Source organism: Cnephaeus nilssonii (genome assembly GCF_951640355.1).
Source record: "Cnephaeus nilssonii genome assembly, chromosome: 2".
NCBI classification, from domain to species: Eukaryota; Metazoa; Chordata; class Mammalia; order Chiroptera; family Vespertilionidae; genus Cnephaeus; species Cnephaeus nilssonii.
In genome coordinates, this window is record NC_137073.1 from 113,746,519 (window position 1) to 113,767,530 (window position 21,012).

Below are 21,012 nucleotides of genomic sequence, written 5' to 3' on the forward strand. Positions count from 1 at the left end.
TTGTAGGGGCTGTAGGGCTGTAGGGGCTGTAGGGGCTGTAGGGGCTGTAGGGGCTGTAGGGCTGTAGGGGCTGTAGGGCCTGTAGGGCCTGTAGGGCTTTAGGGCCTGTAGGGGCTGTGGGGGCTGTAGGGGCTGTAGGGGCTGTAGGGCTGTAGGGCTGTAGGGCTGTAGGCCTGTAGGGGCTGTAGGGCTGTACGGCTATAGGGGCTGTAGGGGCTGTAGGGCTGTAGGGGCTGTAGGGCTGTACGGCTGTAGGGGCTGTAGGGCTGTAGGGGCTGTAGGGCTGTAGGGGCTGTAGGGGCTGTAGGGCTGTAGGGGCTGTAGGGCTGTAGGGCCTGTAGGGCCTGTAGGGCTGTAGGGGCTGTAGGGACTGTAGGGGCTGTAGGAGCTGTAGGGGATGTAGGGCTGTAGGGGCTGTAGGGCCTGTAGGGCCTGTAGGGGCTGTAGAGCCTGTAGAGGCTGTGGGGGCTGTAGGGGCTGTAGGGGCTGTAGGGGCTGTAGGGGCTGTAGGGGCTGTAGGGCTGTAGGGCTGTAGGGGCTCTAGGGCTCTAGGGCCTTTAGGGCCTGTAGGGCCTTTAGGGCTGTAGGGGCTGTAGGGCCTGTAGTGCTGTAGGGGCTGTAGGGCCTGTAGGGGCTGTGGGGGCTGTAGGGGCTGTAGGGGCTGTAGGGGCTGTAGGCCTGTAGGGGCTGTAGGGCTGTAGGGGCTGTAGGGCTGTAGGCGCTGTAGGGGCTGTAGGGGCTGTAGGGGCTGTAGGGCTGTAGGCCTGTAGGGGCTGTAGGGGCTGTAGGGGCTGTAGGGCTGTAGGGGTTGTAGGGCTGTAGGGCTGTAGGGCTGTAGGGCTGTAGGGGCTTTAGGGGCTGTAGGGGCTGTAGGGCTGTAGGGGTTGTAGGGCTGTAGGGCTGTAGGGCTGTAGGGGCTGTAGGGCTGTAGGGGCTGTAGGGCTGTAGGGGCTGTAGGGGCTGTAGGCCTGTAGGGGCTGTAGGGGCTGTAGGGCTGTAGGGGCTGTAGGGGCTGTAGGGCTGTAGGGGCTGTAGGGCTGTAGGGGCTGTAGGGGCTGTAGGGCTGTAGGGGCTGTAGGGCTGTAGGGGCTGTAGAGCTGTAGGGCTGTAGGGGGTGTAGGGGCTGTAGGGGCTGTAGGGCTGTAGGGGTTGTAGGGCTGTAGGGCTGTGGGGGCTGTAGGGGCTGTAGGGCTGTAGGGCTGTAGGGGTTGTAGGGCTGTAGGGCTGTAGGGGCTGTAGGGGCTGTAGGGGCTGTAGGGGCTGTAGGGCTGTAGGGGCTATAGGGCTGTAGGGGCTGTAGGGCTGTAGGGGTGGGTGTCGGGCGGCTCAGTGAGGGATGCCAGCAGGGATGGGAGGGGGCGATCTGAGGGGATGCCCCTCAAAGCTCGGGTCCCTTGCTCTGTGCTTTTACCTGACATGCAGACATCCGGGGTCATTGCTGGAGGCAGGGCATGTTCTCAGGGGTGTCTGGGAGGAGAGCAGTGGGCGCTATTGGGTGCGCGTGGCGTTTGGTTAAAGCGCTGACTCTTCCGGGAGACGCTGGGCAGTGGCTTTTCCTTCTCCTCTTCTCCCGCTCCTCCCCCCTATCCTCCTGCACCCCCGCCTTCAGCCTCCAGTCACTGGAACCCAACCACCTCCACGGGTGACGGAGGCCCCTGTTCTGAGGCGGGAGAGGAGGCTGGGAAAGGGGGAGGGGGAGGAGGGAGGGCTGACCAGCCTCGGGGAGAGCGACCTTAGGGACAAAGCCCTGTGTGCGCTGAAGCTCTACTGGTCCGTTTCCGCACACCCAGCCGCCTCGTACCGCCGGCGTGTGTGTTTGTGTGTGTGTGTGTGTGTGTGTGTCCCTGCTCCCAAGGCGGACGCGTGGCTGGGCCGCCAGCTGGTGGGGAGCAGACCCACCTTCGGCTCCGGCTCAGGCTCTCTTCACCCTCAGTGACCTGCTCCTGCTCCTGCTCCTGCTCCCGGCCCAGGCCCAGGCCCAGGTCCCAGCCACTCCCAGAGGCCCCTTCTGTCCACGGGGCGGGGGGGGGGGGGGGGCACAGCAGCGTGGAGCCGGCGCCCGCACCTCGGCGGGCAGTCAGCAGTCAGCACCCCGCACCGTGCAGCCACGCGGCTCACACCGCAGAGCGCCGGCCAGCACAGCTGGGGTCTCCCTGCCGGCGCCCAGGGGGAGGGATCGGCCGACACACCGTTCCTTGATGCTAACTCACCACCGCTGGGCCCCGCCGCAGCCCTCAACCCCTTAAAGGCAGGTGGTTAGTGTCGCCAAGGGAGCCTTTTAAATACAGGTTTCTGCCCGGCTGGCAGGGCTCAGTGGTTGAGCATCGACCTGTGAACCAGGAGGTCACGGTTCGATTCCCGGTCAGGGCACATGCCCAGGCTATGGGCTTGATCCCCAGTGGGGGGCGTGCAGGAGGCAGCTGGTCAATGATTCTCTCTCATCATGGATTTTTCTCTCTCTCTCCTTCTCCCTTCCTCTCTGAGATCAATAAAAATGTATTTAAAAAATAAAATACAGATTTCTGGGCCTCCCACTCAAAGACACTGACTTCGTCGACCTAGGCCCGTGGCCCGGGATCTGAAGGTGGGGCTGAGCTTGCAGGGACGGGGAGCCCCATGAGGCCCGGCCCCCGGCCTCTGTGTGACCCATTTGAGGCTGGAGCTCGAGCCGTCCCCACAGATTGCTGGTCAATGGAGGCCGCGGGGCTGGAGGCTGGAGCTCACACCCCCAGGCAGGGGGGCTGTGAGGGAGGTGAGCTCAGGCTGTTTGAACCACCAGCTCTCCCCCTTCCCACAGCCTGTAAGGAACAGGGGACAGAGCCAGGGGACCTGAGGGGCCTGGGCAGGGACTGAGCCAGGGGACCTGCGGGTCTGGGGCTGTTTTCACCGTCAGCGGTGGCCTGTCCCCAGGTGCTGAGCCAGGCTTCCTGCTCGGGGACAGGCTGCCTCTCAGCTCCGCGGTTGGAGGTGGCTTTAGAGCAGCGGTTCTCAGCCTTCCTCACGCCGCGGCCCTTTCATACAGTCCCTCGTGTTGTGGTGACCCCCAGCCATAAAATTATTTTCGTTGCTACTTCATAACTATAATTTTGCTACTGTTAATGAATCATAATGTAAATATCTGTGTTTTCCGATGGTCACGACCCACAGGTTGAGAACCGCTGCTGTAGAGCCTAAGACCATCAGAAATAATTTTATGGTTGGGGGTCACCACCACATGAGGGACTGTATTAAAGGGCCGCGGCGTGAGGAAGGCTGAGAACCGCTGGTCTAGACACAGCCAGGCGGTGCCTGTGCAGCGGGTGCCGAGTGTCAGGACAGGAGGGAGACACCTTTGAACAAAAGAGGAGGAAAAAGGCTCCGTCGTTCCTCCGCAGTTTGCAGATCGTTTCTCCGGTGCAACCCGATGGCAGCTCTGTAGTCCACAGTTGTCGGCGTGTGGACTGGAGCAGCGTGTGTGTGCGTGTGCCTGTGCGTGTGTGCCTGTGCGTGTGCCTGTGCACCTGTGCGTGTGTGAGCCTGTGTGTGTGCGTGTGCCTGTGCCTGTGTGTGTGTGTGCCTGTGTGTGCCTATGTGTGTGCCTGTGTGTGTGTGTGCCTGTGTGTGAGCCTGTGTGTGTGCGTGTGCCTGTGTGTGAGCCTGTGTGTGTGCATGTGTGTGTGTGTGTGTGCGTGTGCCTGTGTGTGTGTGCGTGTGGTGGGGGGTCAGGACTCGGGCTGGGCCTCACACCTGTGGGCCTGGCCCCACCCAGCCCGCACTGTCCCTGCAGCAGTGACCGCACACCAGGCGTCCCCCGGCCTCTCCAGCGGAGACCTGAGCAGAGGGGCTGAGAGCACAGCTCACCTGAGGGCAGGGCGTGGCCTTTCTCAACCTCCCCGAGCAGAGGGAGCGAGAGGGGGACCGAGAGGGGGACCGAGAGGAACCCGAGGCACGTGGCCCGCTGTCTGCACCGTCTGCCGGGAGGGCGGCGGCAGCGGGTGCTGGGACTGCTTGGAGCCCTGTGGACTCGGTGCACCGGGGCCTCAGAAAGCCGCCGTGGGAAGTCGGTCAGACAGACGAATCCCCAGGACAGAAGTCAGAATCCCCAGTTCCCAGGGGCCAGGGGGAGCTTCCCACGTAGGCTCCTTCAGCAGGGGAAAGGGAGGGGGACGGGACCATGAGGCTCTGGGCCTCAGAGGGACCCTTTTCCTGTTCCCAAGTCATGGGGGAGGGGTGAGGGGAGGGGGAGGGGGGAGGAGCAGGGTGCCAAACCATGGCCTCATCAGTCACGTCAGCATCTGAGTTGAAAGCCCTCACCCCTGCGATGCAAATCATGTAACCCCGGACTCATGGGACAGGGCTGTGAGCCGGGAGCCAGGAATTCCCCAGGGGTGAGGCCTCTCCCGGCAGGAACTTCAGATCTGATCTCCAGGACTGGGGGGGGGGGGGGGGGGGAGAAGGCGGGGAATCCTGTTCTCCTAAAGCTTCTGCATAATACAGACCCCCCTTCCAAACCCAGGAAAACGAGGGACCCCCAAGGGCCACCCCATTCCCGCCCCTCCACACGCCCTCCTGCCTGTGGCACCGTGAGGCCAGGGGAAATGAGACGCTCTGCAGGGACAGAGGCCGAGTCGGGGTATCCTGCCTGGACCTTAGACCCCATCGGCTTCGAAACCTCCCATCCTGCCCGCTGTGCGCGGATCGAGGGACGGGAGACGCGTAGGGCGCGGCACTGCTCCCGCTCCCGGAACAAACCCCACGGCGGCGGCTGCCTGCTCGGAGGGACGCGGCCAGCAAGCAGGAAGGCTGCCCGGGGCCGGGCCGAGCTGGGCACGAAAGTCTCAGCTCCTATCATGCACGTCCCCTCCTTCTTCTTGCTTCTTCGTCCTTCTATCTTCTCACTGTTCTCTCTCTGCCCTAACCCTCACCCTACAGCTAGCTCATCCTCTAAGGCGGACCTGCCGCTGCGCAGTATTTCCTCGAGTCGCTTACCATGTTTACCCATCTCCTAAGGACTCAAAGGCCCTCCCAGCTGCCCTGAGGGGTGACGCCTCACCCACGTCTCCCCTCACGCGGGGCGGGGGCCCTCAGCATGTGAACTGTGCCCAGGACAAACCGCAAACCCGTCTTCCTCGCCGGGCGCGGTCCTCACGCCTCACGGGCTTCCTCGAAGGCCGCGTCCATCATACTGACCGCGAGCCGCAGAGCCGTTCTGCAGCCCACACAGGCCCAGGTGCCCACCGGACCCCAGCTCCCGGCCGAAAGGACGAGTCTGGCACCGGTTCTGCTCAGCCTTTATTTCCACGTGTGTGTGGGGGGGTCACTATGAGCCAGGACGACCGAGTCCCGCGGCCTGGCCACTGTCCGCAGCCGGTGGCCGCGGGGCACAGAGACAGGGCGCGGCCTTGCCCAGCAGCCACCCTCGGCGACAGGGATACAGTCCCGCGTGGAGGTGAAGCGCCGTCCCAAAGGCACCTGCTGCCGCTGAGCAGGCGCAGGACCGGGACTCCCGGCACCGTGACAAGCAGCAGGGAAGGAACACAGAGCAGACTGCGCTCCGGGACCGCCCACGGGGCCACCTGTGGCGTGACTGACGGTGGGCACGGGACGCGGCCCTCCCCCTGCGGATTTCCGAAACGCGGCACATTCCAGGGTGACGGGGACAGGAAGCTGCCAGACGCAGGGCCTCCTGACAGTTGTGAAGCATTAGGCGTCAGACAGGAGCTTGTCAGAGCAGCTGCTGCGGGCGCTGATGGATCGTGCTTTCCCGCCGGCGGGCGGCGGGCAGACAGTGGCGGCTGCGGAGGCGCGCCGTGCACACACACACACACACACACACACACGCACGCACACACACACACACATACACGCACACGCACGCACGGGAAGTCATCGAGCAGATGGCTGCGGGCAGTCAGCCGCGCCTCCGCAGACGCCGCCCTGCATGTAATGAACTTGCGGAGGAGGCGCCGGATCCTCCTTTATTTGTCACGGAGGGTGAGCACACAGGACAGAATCCGCGGGGACCGGGGCCGGGCATCGGGGTGAAACGGCGTTGTGCTGCGCGCGGCTACCGTGCCCAGAGACCCACGATGCCGCAGACAAACGTCAACACGAATCTTCTGGATCCATTCGATTAAAAAAAAGAGAAAAGCCTGAAGATGATGTCTGATGTCTCAAAGGTGATGATTTCATTAAAACCCGCCCTCAAGATGAAGCCACGAAGGCTGCGGTGACACGCACGCCTTCCAGGGCGTGACGAGGCGCCGCGTCGCCGTGGCAGCGGCTGGGACCGTGGGGGCTGCAGTGCGTGGGACTCGGCCAAGGCCCTGCCAACCCCAGACACGCTTCCATTGCCCAGGGGAGGGGCAGTTTCGGTCATTGGGCCACTGAGAATCGCAAGTGGTCAAAAACCTACAAAATGTGCCAACGAGAATGTCAACTATAAACCTCAACAGCCCTGATTGCTCCCGATTTAGGAAAGGTCAAAGGTGCCTCGCGTCAGGAAACTGTACGCTAATCTCCAGGCAACGTGACCATCGAAGGGAGACGAAACACAACGTTCGGGGCCAAGACGGGACCTGGCGCTGGCGCTGTGTCCTCGCCACGGCCCCGCGGAAACCCCTGAACATCGAGGTTCACACTGGAAACACGGACACGCCTGTGCACGGAACGGAGACACCGCAGGCCCCGCTAGACTGCGTGAGCACGTGACGACTGATGGACACGTGACTCGCGTCCGTCAAATCCACGCCGCTCACCCCATTGTCGGCACAGACGAGCCTCGGTGGGTGGCTGTTAAAAAATGTTACCTATTACCTTAAAGGTTATTTTTTTCTATTTTAATCAGAAACGAGATTTTTTAGAAAAAGACACCGATAGCCAGTGGCAGCTTGGCTTGTGCAGGACCATCTTCCCATTAAAACCGCGGAGAACGCGCTGCCGCCGGACTCGCGGGCGAGCGCCGTGCCTCGGGGTCCTCGAATGCGTCTCGGGACGGGGAGCGGGGACGTCAGACGCAGGGACGGAAACGGTGCGTCTTGTCCCTAAACCCTCCAACTCGCTCTCCCATGGCGGGACCGTCCATTCTGATGCGGGTTAACGGAAGTTTCTGGTGCTCACTTTCCTCCCATAATCTACAAGTATACAAAAAGCTAAAAAACAAAATAACAGATCATAACATAAAACAACCCCCCGAGAGATGTTGGAAAGGAGACACATATTCTGGGGAGCCCCGTCACAGAACACTGCGCCCCAAACGGGAACGGAGAGAGGGCTCCATGTCTCCCGGCGCCTTCCGGGGACGGTGCCCGTGAGCCCCGCGCTCGGCGCCGGCGGGGCGCGGGGGGCAGGAGAGACGCGGCGGAGACCATTAGTGGTGAACAGAGAACCGAGTCTCTCAGTAGTGTGTACTTGACGTTCATGCCGACGATGGTCGACGGACGTGCGGGATGTTCCCCGGGGCAGAGAGATGAGTCTGAGATAACGGGAGGACAGACGCCGAGCTGCGACGAGGGCGCCTTACCCCACACAACACGCGTGAGCACTGGCGCGAGGCGCGAGGCCCGGACCCGCTCCCGGCCGGCTCACATCCTGGCGGCCTCCTGGTCCTTCTCCTCCAGCAGCTGGATGAGCCGGGAGAAGCTGTCCTTCAGCGCCGCCACGTCGCCCAGCGAGCACGGCTGCAGGATCCAGCGCTGCCCGCGCGCCAGCGGCTCCAGTTCAAAGTACTTTTTGACCTTGAGGGGGACAGAGAAGATGGGCACGTGGTTAATGTCACCGGCACCGTTCTCACACCGACAGGCTAAGAGGGAGCACCGAGGGAGACAGGAGACAGTGCCCAAACTGTGGTGCCCAGAACTTTCTAGAATCCCATCACAGCCGTGGTTAGAATGCAGGGGGGGGGGGGTGTTGGGTGGCCAGGAATGTTTCTTTTTTCTTTTTCTTTTTTAAAATATATTTTTATTGATTTCAGAGAGGAAGGGAGAGAGAGAGGAACATCCATGATGAGAGAGAATCATGGACCGGCTGCCTCCTGCACACCTCCCACTGGGGATCGAGTCCGCAACCCAAGCCTGTGCCCTGACCTGGAGTCGAACCCTGACCTCCTGGTTCATAGGTCGACGCTCAACCACTGAGCCACCCCAGCCGGGCTGTTTCTTTAGGGCGAATGGCTCGCTTGCCACGCCTTCCGTACTCTGACGGGGGGTCTGGCGGAGCTGAGGAGAGAAGTGCAGGCTCGACGGCACGGGGCAGAGGACCCGCAGATGCCAGGAAGGACCCCGTCCCTGCAGGATGCCCGCAGGGCGCACCTCACCTGTCGGCCCGTCACCTCCTGAGCTGGCGACAACCTACTGTCTGCACTCGGCCCTCTACTCAGCACAGGTATTGGCTCAAACACACATAGAACGGAAACACAATTTACTCTGTTCTCTCGCTCCCTCCGTATCTGGTATGTGCTTCTGAGACGGGGAAGCGGCTTCAGGGCAGAGGGTGGGAGCTGAGGGCGTGCAGGTGTAGACAGACGTGGGCAAATACACCTGCCTGCGTGAGGGCTCCCAGCGCCCCTCCTGGCCTGGGTGCCACAGGGAACAATCCAGACCTGGAACTGGATGTGGGGGGAACGTCTCTCGTAAATGCTGACCCGATAGATCACTGACCCGTCAGAGTCTTGCTTAGGGTGCCGGCTGGGATACCGGCGAGCAGCATCCAGGATCCCCAACTCCTGGCTTCAATGCATTTCAAATCGTCACGACTGCCAGCACCGAAGGCCTCCTCTCCAAGGGCATGACGCAGCGCCAAGGTCATGACCCCCGACACCCTCACGCGAACACTCTGCACGGACAGCCCAGCGGGGCTTCCATATTGTAACATACACTCGGGACAACCTCAGCAGAGGCTGTTCAACTCTTTCTTGGCCAAAAAATTTCCTTCAATCCCAGGCGTCATGGGAAATGCCAAGGGCTCCCCTCAGCCCGGAACTTTCTAGAATCCCACCCACAGCTGTGGGTCTTGACCCAGAACCACAGAGAGTGTCCCACTCGTAACGCCATCCCCAAACTGGCTTCCTTAGGCCTTTATCACGGCGAGCACCGGGCCAGCGTCGGCAGCAGAGACGCCGTTCGCGGCGCGGAGATGTGCACGTTCGTACGTGAGAAGGAGGCAGAAGCCACGCCACGGTGCACGCCCGCTAGGAACACGAATGAGCGTGCACAGGGTGAGTGTGTCCCAAGGCCCTGCACAGGCGCCTGTGGATTCCTAACTGTCACCGTCACTGAGAGACGCAGCCTTGGGAGTGAGGGGCCTCCTGAGAGCGTTCCGAGGTAAGGAAATCTCGCCCACAGCAGGAAGGGGCGCGGCCTCAGGAACACGCTGCCCGGAGGTTTTTCACGAATCACAGCAGGACTCTCCCTCGCGGAAAGCGGAGGCTCCGCTCTTTCCAATCGGACACTGCCGTGGGACGCCAGCGCCAGGGACCGCCGGCCGGACGACCTGCCCGTCCCAGCCGATGCGGCCGGCAGGGGGAGAGGAGTTGGCGGGAGAGGCAGGCGGGAAGGGCTCAAGGCCACAGCTCCAGGGAGTTTACAGTCAGAGGTGCTGGCTTCGCCCAGGAAGCGGGCTTCAAACGGCACCCCTCGATAGGGAGGTGGGGAGCCCGGGCTTGTGACGCACCCGGTCCCTGACCAACAGCACCTCCATCAGGGGGGCCGGGGACACCCACGATCTGGCTGGGAAGAGCCCCACCCTTGCCACACGCCTAACCTCACCCTGAAGGACAGCATGCGAGTGTTAGCAGGTGGCAAGAGGCCTGGTGGCGAGGAATCCACTGCGACTCAGAGGGCTTAGGGGCAGGTGAGGGGGAGTGAGGGGGGCTTAGGGGCAGGTGAGGGGGCGCGGGGGGCTTAGGGGCAGGTTAGGGGGGTGCGGGGGGCTTAGGGGCAGGAGAGGGGGGTGCCGTGGAGGGTGCCGCTGACTGTGCAGGGGGAGGGGTGTGCTCGTCTACACCCGCTCAGGACCCGGGTGCAGATCGGTACCAGGGTGTCAGGGTGTCCCCAGGGGAGGCATTCGCAGTGGAGCTCTCACTGCCGCCCTCGGTCGGTGGGAGCGCACAGGCGGCGGCGGCTCCAGGCCGGGCCGGAGGCCGAGTGCCGGGGCATTAAGACTCCCCTGCGCATTCCTGGCGGCCGCTTCAAAGTGAGCTGGCCTGGGAGGCCTGCGGCCCCTCCTCACCCACGGCTCTGGGGGGGCTGAAACCCTTGAAAGGTGCTGAGCGCGTCACCGACAGATAAATGAGACGAGCTTGGACCCAGGGCACCCCACAGAGCGACACCGGCTCTCTTCACGGAGCAGCAGGGACCAGGGAGTGGCAGCTCCGTGCCGGCCGGTCCCCGCCCCCCCCTCGGCGCAGCTCTCACCCAGTCCGCCCTCATCTGGGGCGGGAGCACCGCCGTGCGGAGAGCACCGACCCGCCTCCGCGCAGGTGCAGGCGCGGGAGAGACGTCCCACTGCCACCGGGACAGGGTCCCCCCAGCGCCGGCCGGCCCCCCACACGCCTCCTTCCCTCCTCTCCCCTTCTTGTCTGTAATCATTTCTACTCCACTCTCCCCAGAGAGCAGCATTGGGGGGCCCTGACTGCTCTGAGGGGTCGTACTGGATTCTGCGTCTCCCACGTTGGGGACGGCAGTCAGTGACGACTTGACTTTATTTCAAGAAATCCAGCGCTGTGACCTGTGACCTGTGACCTGTGACCTGTGACGAGGAGGAAGCCTATCCGGGCAGCACTCTTTCCGGCGGGGGGCAGGGGGGAGGATGTGGAGAGCGTGCTCCCTGCTCATGAGGGATGCCGTCGGGCACGGACCAACGGGAGAGGGAACAAGGGCGTGAACGCCCCGCACATCCGAGACGACCATCGCCCGTCGGAGAGGCGCGGCCGGCAGCATAACGCCGTCTGCTGCCCAGCGAGGCGGGCTCACTGTCTCGCTCAACTAGATGCACTCGCCATGAAACTGGTTCTCGGAGTCTTTTCCAAACGTAATTCTCATTAATGTGCACACTCCCCGCTGGGCGGGCGGCAGGGGGCAGTCCCAAGTGCCGGGGAGGCATCATCACCCGCACTGTGTCTGCCTCCGCAGCTCGGTCCCCCGCCGCCTGGCGGGCCGGGTCCCTGTGGCGGGCCTGAGTCTAGGGCTGCTCCGGGCCAGGGACTGTGCTGTGGCCGCGCAGACACGACACCCGCCTCAGTGCCGCGCCGTCTCACCCGACGCCTGTGCGAGCTCCGAGGCCGCTGGCGGCAGCTCACACGGGGACGCTCTTTCCGTTACGCGAGTCTCCGCACCACCAACGCCCACCCAGCGGCTGCGGCCTGGCCGCCCGACGCCTTCCCCGCACCGCTCTCCTGGGGGCAAACTCCACCCAGCCCGGTCTCGCCTTCACGCTATTCCTGTGCCCTCCCACCTCGCCCGTGGTGCTTCCGTGAGGAAGATGGCGAAGGGTTTCGCTAGTCCCCCCCTGAGGGTCTTTTCCGTGAGTTTTTAGAGTGGAAGGCGGGGAGAGAGACACCGACAACTGCACACCCCAACCAGGGCCGGGGATTGAGCCCGCAGCCGAGGGAATCGAACCCAGGACCTTCAGTCTGCGGGCCACGCTCTATCCACTGAGCCCAACCAGCCAGGGCCGTCCGACGGCAATTTCATCCCAGCATTTGAAAATAAAACCATATAACGCCGGTGCCGGACCACGACGGCCGGTGCTAACCATACGTCACCAGGAGGTAAACGCCAATTGCAGGGTAACATAAAAAGCCGCGTGGACATGGCATTCGCCGTGTAGTAAGCGAACTGCCTGCTGCCTGGTCTCCACCGCACGCGGCGGGGGAGGGGACCAGAGCCCGTGGCCGGCGCCGTCCCGAGGCCTCGTCTCCCGCAGGAGGGAGAGGGGGTGGCTAGGGCCACGGGCGCCAAGCAAGCTCCGCCCGCTGGACTCCAGCTCCCGCTCCGGGTAAACACGCGCAGCCGACCCACTTCTTTAGCTCGTCCTCACCGAGGGCGTTTCCCACTGACTTTAGGGAGAGTGGGAGGGAGAGGGGAAGACGGAGAGAAACATGGATGTGAGAGAAACACACCCACTGGCTGCCTCCTGCACGCGCCCCGACCGCCCCGGGCTGGGGAGGAACCTGCAACTGAGGTACGTGCCCTTGACCAGCATCGAACCCGGGACCCTTCGGTCCGCAGGCCGACACCGTATCCACGGAACCAAACTTGCTGGGGCCACCCCTCTCTCTCCCAGCACCGCCCCCCCCGCCTCCCCTCTTAAATTAGGTACCAAGCCAAGGGCTTCCTTGAAAGCACTGAGAGACGTAATTTATTAACCGGGATTGAAAAGAGTTCCCTAAATGAGCAAATTCCTCACCAGCGAGGCCTGGAATGGGAGATTTTATCCTTTCAGGAAACATCGTAACTCAGACTCCTGGCGTTCAGGCGAAGGAAACCCCGTCCCGCTGCGTCTGGGGTTCAGAGACCCTCCTGCTCCGGACAAGCTGAGCGCTGGGAGCGGGGAGCCCCCTGCCCCCCCCACAGTCCCCTCCCCCGCCATCTGCCAGCTGGGCTGCATTTAAGAATTTCACACTGAATATCAAGTGCTGTTGTGACCATGTGGCTCCAGAAACGTGAGTTTAGTGTCTATTCAGCTCGCACCCAAGCGATCGACAGACAGGGGAGGGGCTAACCAACGACACGGGAGTCTCTGCCTGCAGGTTCCTACGTCCCCGTCCTGAGGGATGGACAGCGCCCGCACCGCGTCCGGAGCGGAAAGCGCAGCCCCAGCAGGGCCGCTCAGCCTCACACGGTGACCGCTACCTGCCTCACACGGTGACCCCTGCCTGCCTCACACGGTGACCCCTGCCTGCCTCACTCACCCTCACACAGGTGACCCTGCCTTCATGCCTCCCATACTCCATCCCCCCGACATCCCACCATCTCCCCGCATGGAAACCAGCGAGGCAGGTACACCCGTGAAGATGTTCTAGTTCTAACCTTGGACCTATGTCCATAAGAGAAGCATCTTATGTTTCCCATTCATTACAGGAGACCAGTAAAAACGAACATGGACTAATTTCTGTAGGTTATTTCACTCAGGGGGGACTGATTAGTGTGTCTAAATCATGAACAGCGGCCCAGCTGGCATGGCTCAGTGGTTGGGCATCCACCTATGGATCAGGAGGTCATGATTCGGAGATTCGATTCCCAGTCAGGGCACATGCCCAGGTTGCAGGCTTGATCCTGCAGGAGGCAGCCGATCAATGATTCTCTCTCATCATTGATGTTCCTACCTCTCTCTCCTTCTTCCTTCCACTCTGAAATCAATAAAAATATGTTGAAAATAATAATAATAAATGAGCCAGTGGTCCAGGATTGTGAGAGGGATGTCCGACTGTCGGACATCCCCTGAGGGGTCCCGAATTGGAGAGGGTGCAGGCTGGGCTGAGGGGACCCTCCCCCATGCATGAATTTCGTGCACCAGGCCTCTAGTAATAATAATAAATAATAATAAATAAATAAATCATGAACAGTGGGACGCGCCGATGAAGCGAGGGCAGGGTTCCCAGGCACCTGCAGTTTGAAAACTACCACCCCACACTGCACTCCTCACTCCCCTTCTCATCCTGTGCGGTCTGGTTTGGTTCTGTGGCCGTATCAGCACCGGACGCTCGGGCAGGGCACAGCTTCCTAGCAGGAGCACCTGAGTGACAGCCGGCCCATCCCGTCCCCTGTCCCCTGCCCTGTGGGCGGCACCGTGCGGGCTGCGGGGGACTCTGATCCCCCCTTCCCTCCCGGCCGGCCGGCCGCTTTGTGACGGAGAAGAGTCCCCATCTGGTCGCCATCGGTGTGAGTCCCCGGCAGGGCCTTCTCCACTGTCACGGGCGCCTCACGAATGTGACCTGCCCCCGGGCGCTCAGGGAGGTGAGCCTCTCCCGCCCCGGCCCGCGTGCTCGGCGAGGTCCGACCGGCCTGTGCCGGCCCGGGAAGGCTGCCACGTCACTGAGAGGTCACTGCTCTGCCGGGCGCCGGTGGCCCCGGATGTTTGCTGCCTAGTGGCAGTGGCCATGGTAACGGAGGAAGCGTCCCTTCATTGACTCTATCTTCACTGTTGAAGTGTTACAGGTGCCCCCACCCCCGTCCTGTTCTTGAAGGTTCCCCAACTGTCCGCGTAGGCAACGCCCCGTGCAGGAGGGACCAACCAGACGGACGGACGCGGAGGAGGAAGAGCCGTTTCCAGAGGCGCCCGGGGGGTCAGGCTTGCCCCTCGGGTGTGGGGCAGCCCAGGGCTCCTGGGGAGGGGCCGAGGCAGGTAGCCAGACGGGGCGCTCAGGGGTGGGTGGGGACTTCCCTGTTCCAGCTGCAGGCCCGCGTGCAGTGAGCGGCACAGACAGACCCTGTCCCCCCCCCCCCCCCCCGGAAAGGGCTGGGCCCTCAGTGTGACCACCCAATGCCTCAAAGGACAGCACGTTCCCACCTCTGCTGACCTGGGAGCCGAGCAGATCCCCGGCCTGGCACCCCCGGCCCAGCACCTCTGTCCCCGGCACCCCCGGCCCAGCACCTCCGTCCCCAGCACCCCCCGGCCCAGCACCTCTGTCCTGAGCACCCCCGGCCCAGCACCTCTGTCCCCGGCACCCCCGGCCCAGCACCTCCGTCCCCAGCACCCCCCGGCCCAGCACCTCCGTCCCCAGCACCCCCCGGCCCAGCACCTGCATCCCCAGCACCCCCCGGCCCAGCACCCCTGGAGATGGTCTGAGAGCCGCGGCTCACTCTGAGTGGCTGACACCTCGGGGTGCCCCGTGCACACAGGCCCCGGGAGATGCGGAAGGAGCTGCCCCCCCCCAATCAGCCCCGAGCTCCTCGGATGATGGATGAGAAGGCATCTCCCGAGAGGAGCATGTACTCTGACACCCCCTCTTGAGGCCTCCTGAGGGGGCGCCCTCAGACTCGGGCAGGCCTGGCACCCCGCTGCCCCTGCACCAGGCAGGCTCGGGTGCAGGTCAGACAGAGGAAACGCTGAGCTCAAACAGACACGTCCCCCTCCCCCCGGAGGAGCGTCCTCCCATCCCCCACGGGACACAGTGCGCTGTGAGCGGGCTTTGGAGACCGTGAAACGTGCGTAAAACACGACGCAGCTGCTCCTGCGGGCGGGCTGTCCCCGCCCCGCCCCCCCCGGGCGAAGGCTACTCGGCGCAGTGACCTCTGAGGACCGGAGGCCAGCTACACGTCACACGCGTGAAAATGTTCAGTGAGCACGGGAGATAAATGACGTGGACACATGACTCCGGGTCCCCTTCTTGGTGTCAGACGGCGACCTCAGGGAAGGGAGGTCCCAGAGGTCGGAGAAAGGCACCTGTCTGACGCACAGCGGGTTGCCGCAGCCGTGCGCACCCGAGAGGCAGCCCGAGAGGCACCCAGACACACATCCGGACACGCACCCGGACACGCACCCGGACACACATCCGGACACGCACCTGGACACACATCCGGAGAGGCACCCAGACACACATCCGGACACGCACCCGGACATGCACCCAGAGAGGCACCCAGACACACATCCGGACACGCACCCGGACACACATCCGGACACGCACCCGGACACGCACCCGGAGAGGCACCCAGACACACATCCGGACACGCACCCGGACACACATCCGGACACGCACCTGGACACACATCCGGACACGCACCCGGAGAGGCACCCGGACACACATCCGGACACGCACCTGGACACACACCCAGACACGCACCCGGACACGTACCCGGAGACACACCAGGACACGCACCTGGACATGCACCTGGAGACACACCTGGACACGCACCAGGACACACACCTGGACATGCACCAGGACACACACCTGGACATGCACCTGGACATGACCCGGAGACGCACCTGGACACGCACCTGGACACGCACCCGGAGACACATGCGTGAGGCACGTGTCTCTCCCTTGTCTTAGCTTAGTCATGTTCAGCAGATCACCACACGCACAACGTCATGGAGACCGTCACAGTTTTACTGATGGCTTTTCGAGCCATTCTTAGCGTGACTTTAATGATTCCAAGCTGCACCTTAAACTGTTTGGATGAATCAGAAATAAGGTTCATTCCCAATGGCTGATGGGAAAGAGTTCGAGTCAGGATTTTAGAGCCCGAGCCCGGGGCAGCCTCTCGTTTTACAGATAGAGACCCAGCGGGTGGGTGCAGTGACCGCCCCCCCTCTCCGGTCAGCGAGGGGGCTCTGGCGTGAACCAGCCTCCGAACACCCAGTCTCACCTTCTCCTGCCAACAGTCAGCCCACACTGCCCGGCCCCACCTCAGCCCCCCCCACCCCCCTGCCCATCCCCAGCACAGGAGCAGCTCAGATAATGGCGGCGCCTGGGGCGGGGGTGGAGGTGGGGGGGGGGGTGAGCTGCGGGTCCCTCCCACAACCACGGCCTGCACTTCCCTGCCCTCCTCCCTCCGGTGCAGGCGTCCTTTCTGCCAGCTCTGGCCCAATTCAGGGCAGGGGGTGAGCCCGATGCCCCCGTCCGTGCCCCGAGCTCACGGAGACGGTGAGCAATCCATTCAAACCAAGAAGCTGCTCCCCCACAGGACTGGACGGATGACCCAGGTCCCCAGGGACGCCCCCCACGCCTTTGGTAAAATCCCTTCCTCTCCAGCAGCCGCGTTCAGGATGTTAAATTCTTCATCTTTCACTGACCTGCGTGCCCTAGAGAGACGCCAGCGTGTTTCTGGAATATTCTGTTTCCCGTGGTGCTTGCTGACGGGAGACCACGCCCGTCACGAAGCCGGCTCCCCTGGAGGGAAGGGACGGCGTTGGACGGGACAGGCCCCCGCGAGCACGGACCACACGCGCGCTGTGCACCTGAGCCCCCGCCCTGCTCCTGACGGCCGAGCACGGACACGGAGCTCGGGGCCTGGGGCTGCAGCTGGGAGCTCAGCACTGAAGCAGGGGGCCCGGCGCCCCAGGACCCCCTGTGCCTGGAGGGGTGGAGGCAGCCCCGACAGTGCGCAGGGCCCGGTGTGCCGGGCTCGCCCCAGGCGGTCTCCGGACCCAGACGGCCGCGCGCAGAGGCTGGTCCTGCCCTTGGCCGACTACGTGACCCTGGCGGGTCTCCCACCCGCCCTCCCGTGAACGGTGGTGGTGGGAGCACGCAGCCAGGGCTACCCTGGCAGGACGCCCAGCCCGCGGTCAGCACGGACGTAGCCCCTTTCCTTTCCCGCCACGCACCCCAGGAATCACACAGAGAGCGATGCACCTTCCTACACGGCCCCCCACCACGTCCTCGCAGCACCGGCACTCGACGGCAGCCAGAAAACGGGACCGACAGGGCCAGGCGACCCGGGCCTCCGGCTCGAGCCACACGCGCTCCAGCAGGCGGGTCCCGGTCCCGGTCCCGGCGGCTTCCAGGGGGGCTCGGGGCGGGGGGCGGGCGCGCCCGGCACACCGGGCCCTGCGCACTGTCGGGGCTGCCGAGCCGGAGCGATGCTCCTGGCCGGGCAGGCGCACTCCGCACGGCTCGCCGGCGCGGCTGCCTCACCGCTGTGGCTATTTCACAGACACGCGTGGCTGCCGGACACCAGCCCGCCCTCCGCGGCCCTCAGAGCTCAGTTTCGTCCGTCGGTGCTTGTATTCCCACCCGGAGGGCAGCCGTGCGCCCGCGCGTTGCTAGGTAACAGAAAGCCACCGCCGAGAGCGTTGCCGACGACGACGACAACGACGTGCAGCGGATAAGGAGGGGACGGCGGTTATTGAGGGAGAGCCGGGCGGGGAAGATGCAGAACACACGCACCGGAGGTGAGAGGAGCGAGGAGCGGACCCTCACCGGCTCCGGTACCAGCTGCCCCGGGGGAGTGGGAGCCACCGCAACCGGGCACCGCCCGCCCGCCGGCCCTGCCCACAGCTCCTTCCTGCGAACAGTTTGCCAACGGCTCTTGCCTCTGGCACAAAGACCAGTTACAACACAGACCTACTGTTCCCAACCCAGGCCTTCTAAACAACAAACAAGCAAAACAGAAAAAACATTGGTAATCGGATCCCGGTCTGGGTTGAGCAATGAATTTACGCCAACGAGGCCGTGCTACACGCTATAAACACCCTGGACGCCGTAAGCCTGGCCCGGGCCTGGGCGGCAGCCAACCCGGGGACTGGGGAGGGTAGGGGGTGCGGCCAGGTCTGCGGTCGCTGTCACTCACGGTCACCGTGGGGGCGGGCAGCGCTGGGCGCAGGGTCCCGTGACCAAGTGGCGCCGTGAGCTGCGGACCAGTGTCTGGCCATAACGAAGCAGGCCACAGGGAACCGAGATTGGCAAATAGAGGCTAAAAGTGAGGCTGTCGAAGACGAGGAGCTCAAGAAACTGCACGCCGTGTGCACAGGAGCTGGGGCGAAGGACAGGAGTGCCCTCCGTGTCCACCCGCTTCCAGGAAGCAGGGCCCGGCTCGCCGCCCGCAGCTCCAGGTCCCCACATTCAGTGGGCACGGCTGGACCGAAGGAATTGATAGAAGCATCAACACGTAAGGCCACGGCCATGCCAGAGCCGGTGCTGCGGTTCACAACAGAGACACACGCACCCCTCTCCTCAGCCCGGGGCGGAGCGTCGCCGCTGTGTGCTGGGGGGGGGAGGGGGGGAGCTCAGAGCCTTTTCCACAGGCAACAGCCCGACCCACCTTTGCCTCACGCTTCCCAAGACTTCGAGACGGCGGGGCTGCGGGCCCGGGAGGAAGTGCCCCGAGAAGAGGGGTTCACGGAATCTAGAATCCAGGAGGACGACGACGTGGGCGCGGGGAGGGCGAGGGTGAGCGCCTTCCTCCTGACCCCGCACGGGAGGAGCGTCCCTTCGTCAGGAAGGACGAGAGGAAGCCACCAGACCTCACCGGGTGGACACCGTCCAGGGCATCCAAACAGACGCCACGGCCACGGCCCGCTGCCACCGTGGCCAGGTGACGCTCCTTCTACGTGGCCGGGCTGTTCTAGAAGGCGAGGGACGGCGAGAGAGCCTCTGTTACATGGCACCTGCGGGGCAGCGCCCGATCGGCCGAGTAGCAATGCCTAAGGTGACCCCGGCTCTGAAGGGCCCGGAGGCCGAGGAGCCATGCCCCAAGGTGACCCCGGCTCTGAAGGGCCCGGAGGCCGTGAGGGGTGCAGTGGGCAGAGTCCCTCGCCCACTCAGCCGGTCAGGGCTGAGAGCGCACGTCCGTCCTGTGATCCCAGCAGTTTCCTGGAAAGGGCGTCCCTGAGGTTGCGCCTGGGACCCTGATGGACGCGGCCTGAGCACGGCCACAGAGTTAACGCGCCCGGACACCGAAGGGTTTCCTCCGGCCAGGGGGTGCGCTGCGCTGACCGATGAAAATGCTCCCCTGGCGTGCCCCCTCACCCTTCACCCGACCTCCAGGTACCCTACGGCAGACGGTGAGGCCTGGGTGGCCCTGCCACTGCGCCCGGGGCGGCGGGGGGGGCCCGACGGGGGTGGGGGGCGACCGGCCTGGGGGGACCCACCTCAGGATCCACAGAGACCAACACTCGATTCCGGGGCTGCCATTCTGCTCAAGGCTCCCCACGCCACCTCACAAGAAACCGCAAGCACGCAACTACACGCCGGCTTGCGAGTGTAGTTTTCACTGTTTAACCGAAGTGCCAGGGAGGACAGCAAACGGACGGAGGGGAATGGAAGCCGGCCACAGAGCGCTCTTCAACAGACCATGGCTGCCGGCAGAGCGGACGTTAAACTTTCACCCCGGGGTCACCCCCCTCGCCCCGCATCCACAGCCACCTCGCCCCGCAGCTCAGCTCGCGGGAGGCGGGTCCCCAGCCAGGCCCGGGGCGCCATCCCCCCCTCCCGCCCTGCTCACAGGGAGCCGCAGGCAGGGCCAGCCGACCGCAGCGCCTGCTCCCCGCGCCGGCCCCCTGCTCTCCGGTCTGAACGCTCGGAGGCTGTTAAACGCCAATAAAACCAAGTGTTCACGGCCCCCCCGGCGCCCGCCCAGCGAGGCCCGAGCGCAGCCACGTCTTCCCGGGCCGCCGGCCTCACGGTCCATGCGGCGGCGCAGCGGGAATGCCGGCAGTGACGGCCGTGACCCGACCTCAAACCCTGGGCCAGCGATGCAGGATGGCGCTACGGGCCAGCCCAGAGGCCTCTCCCCGGGGGGCCTCTTCCAGAACCGTCCTGACAAACACGGGGAATGGCCGTGTCCCCGGGACAGAGGCAGCGGGTCTCAGCCTCAGGCTCTCACCCCCCCCCCCCCCAGGGCGGGCCGAGCAACGTCGGAGCAGAGCGAAGCCGCTTAGTGAACGAGGGCGAGGAAGCGTAAGTCACACGGGTCCCGGAGTGGCCGGGTTCCTGGGAAACACGCACAGCCAGCCCTGGCGTGGCCGCCGCCCCGCCCCCCCCAGCCCTCTCACCCAGAGGCGCCATCTGCTGACGGGTGGGCCGCACGTGAGAGGGACAGAGGTGGACAGGTGGGCAGTGATGGGCAGGTGGGCAGCGAGGGGGAGGTGGCAGTGAGGGGGAGGTGGCAGCGAGGGGGAGGTGGCAGCGAGGGGGAGGTGGCAGCGAGGGGGAGGTGGCAGTGAGGGGGAGGTGGCAGCGAGGGGGAGGTGGGCAGGGATGGGGAGGTGGCAGCGAGGGGGAGGTGGCAGTGAGGGGGAGGTGGGCAGTGAGGGGGAGGTGGGCAGGGATGGGGAGGTGGCAGTGAGGGGGAGGTGGCAGCGAGGGGGAGGTGGCAGCGAGGGGGAGGTGGGCAGGGATGGGGAGGTGGCAGCGAGGGGGAGGTGGCAGTGAGGGGGAGGTGGCAGCGAGGGGGAGGTGGGCAGGGATGGGGAGGTGGCAGTGAGGGGGAGGTGGCAGCGAGGGGGAGGTGGCAGTGAGGGGGAGGTGGCAGTGAGGGGGAGGTGGCAGCGAGGGCCCAGGGTGGGGTGAGGAACCACTGGGACCGGACTCTGCTTTCTGCCCGGGCTGCCCGCCCCCCTCGCTGCCTCTGACTGATTCTACTTTAAAGAGGC

General features: G+C 64.3%; 1 protein-coding gene across 1 annotated transcript in view; it reads right to left on the reverse strand.

The window, feature by feature from the left end:
• Positions 1–5,240: 5,240 nt before the first annotated feature.
• The window catches only part of ARL15 (ARF like GTPase 15), a 200,075-nt gene continuing 184,303 nt past the window's right edge, over positions 5,241–21,012 (reverse strand). Inside the window, exon 5 of the mRNA XM_079785332.1 lies at positions 5,241–7,715. Coding sequence (XP_079641458.1) covers positions 7,563–7,715 — 153 coding nt within the window. The 3' untranslated portion in view covers positions 5,241–7,562. The remainder of the gene's footprint in view (positions 7,716–21,012) is intronic.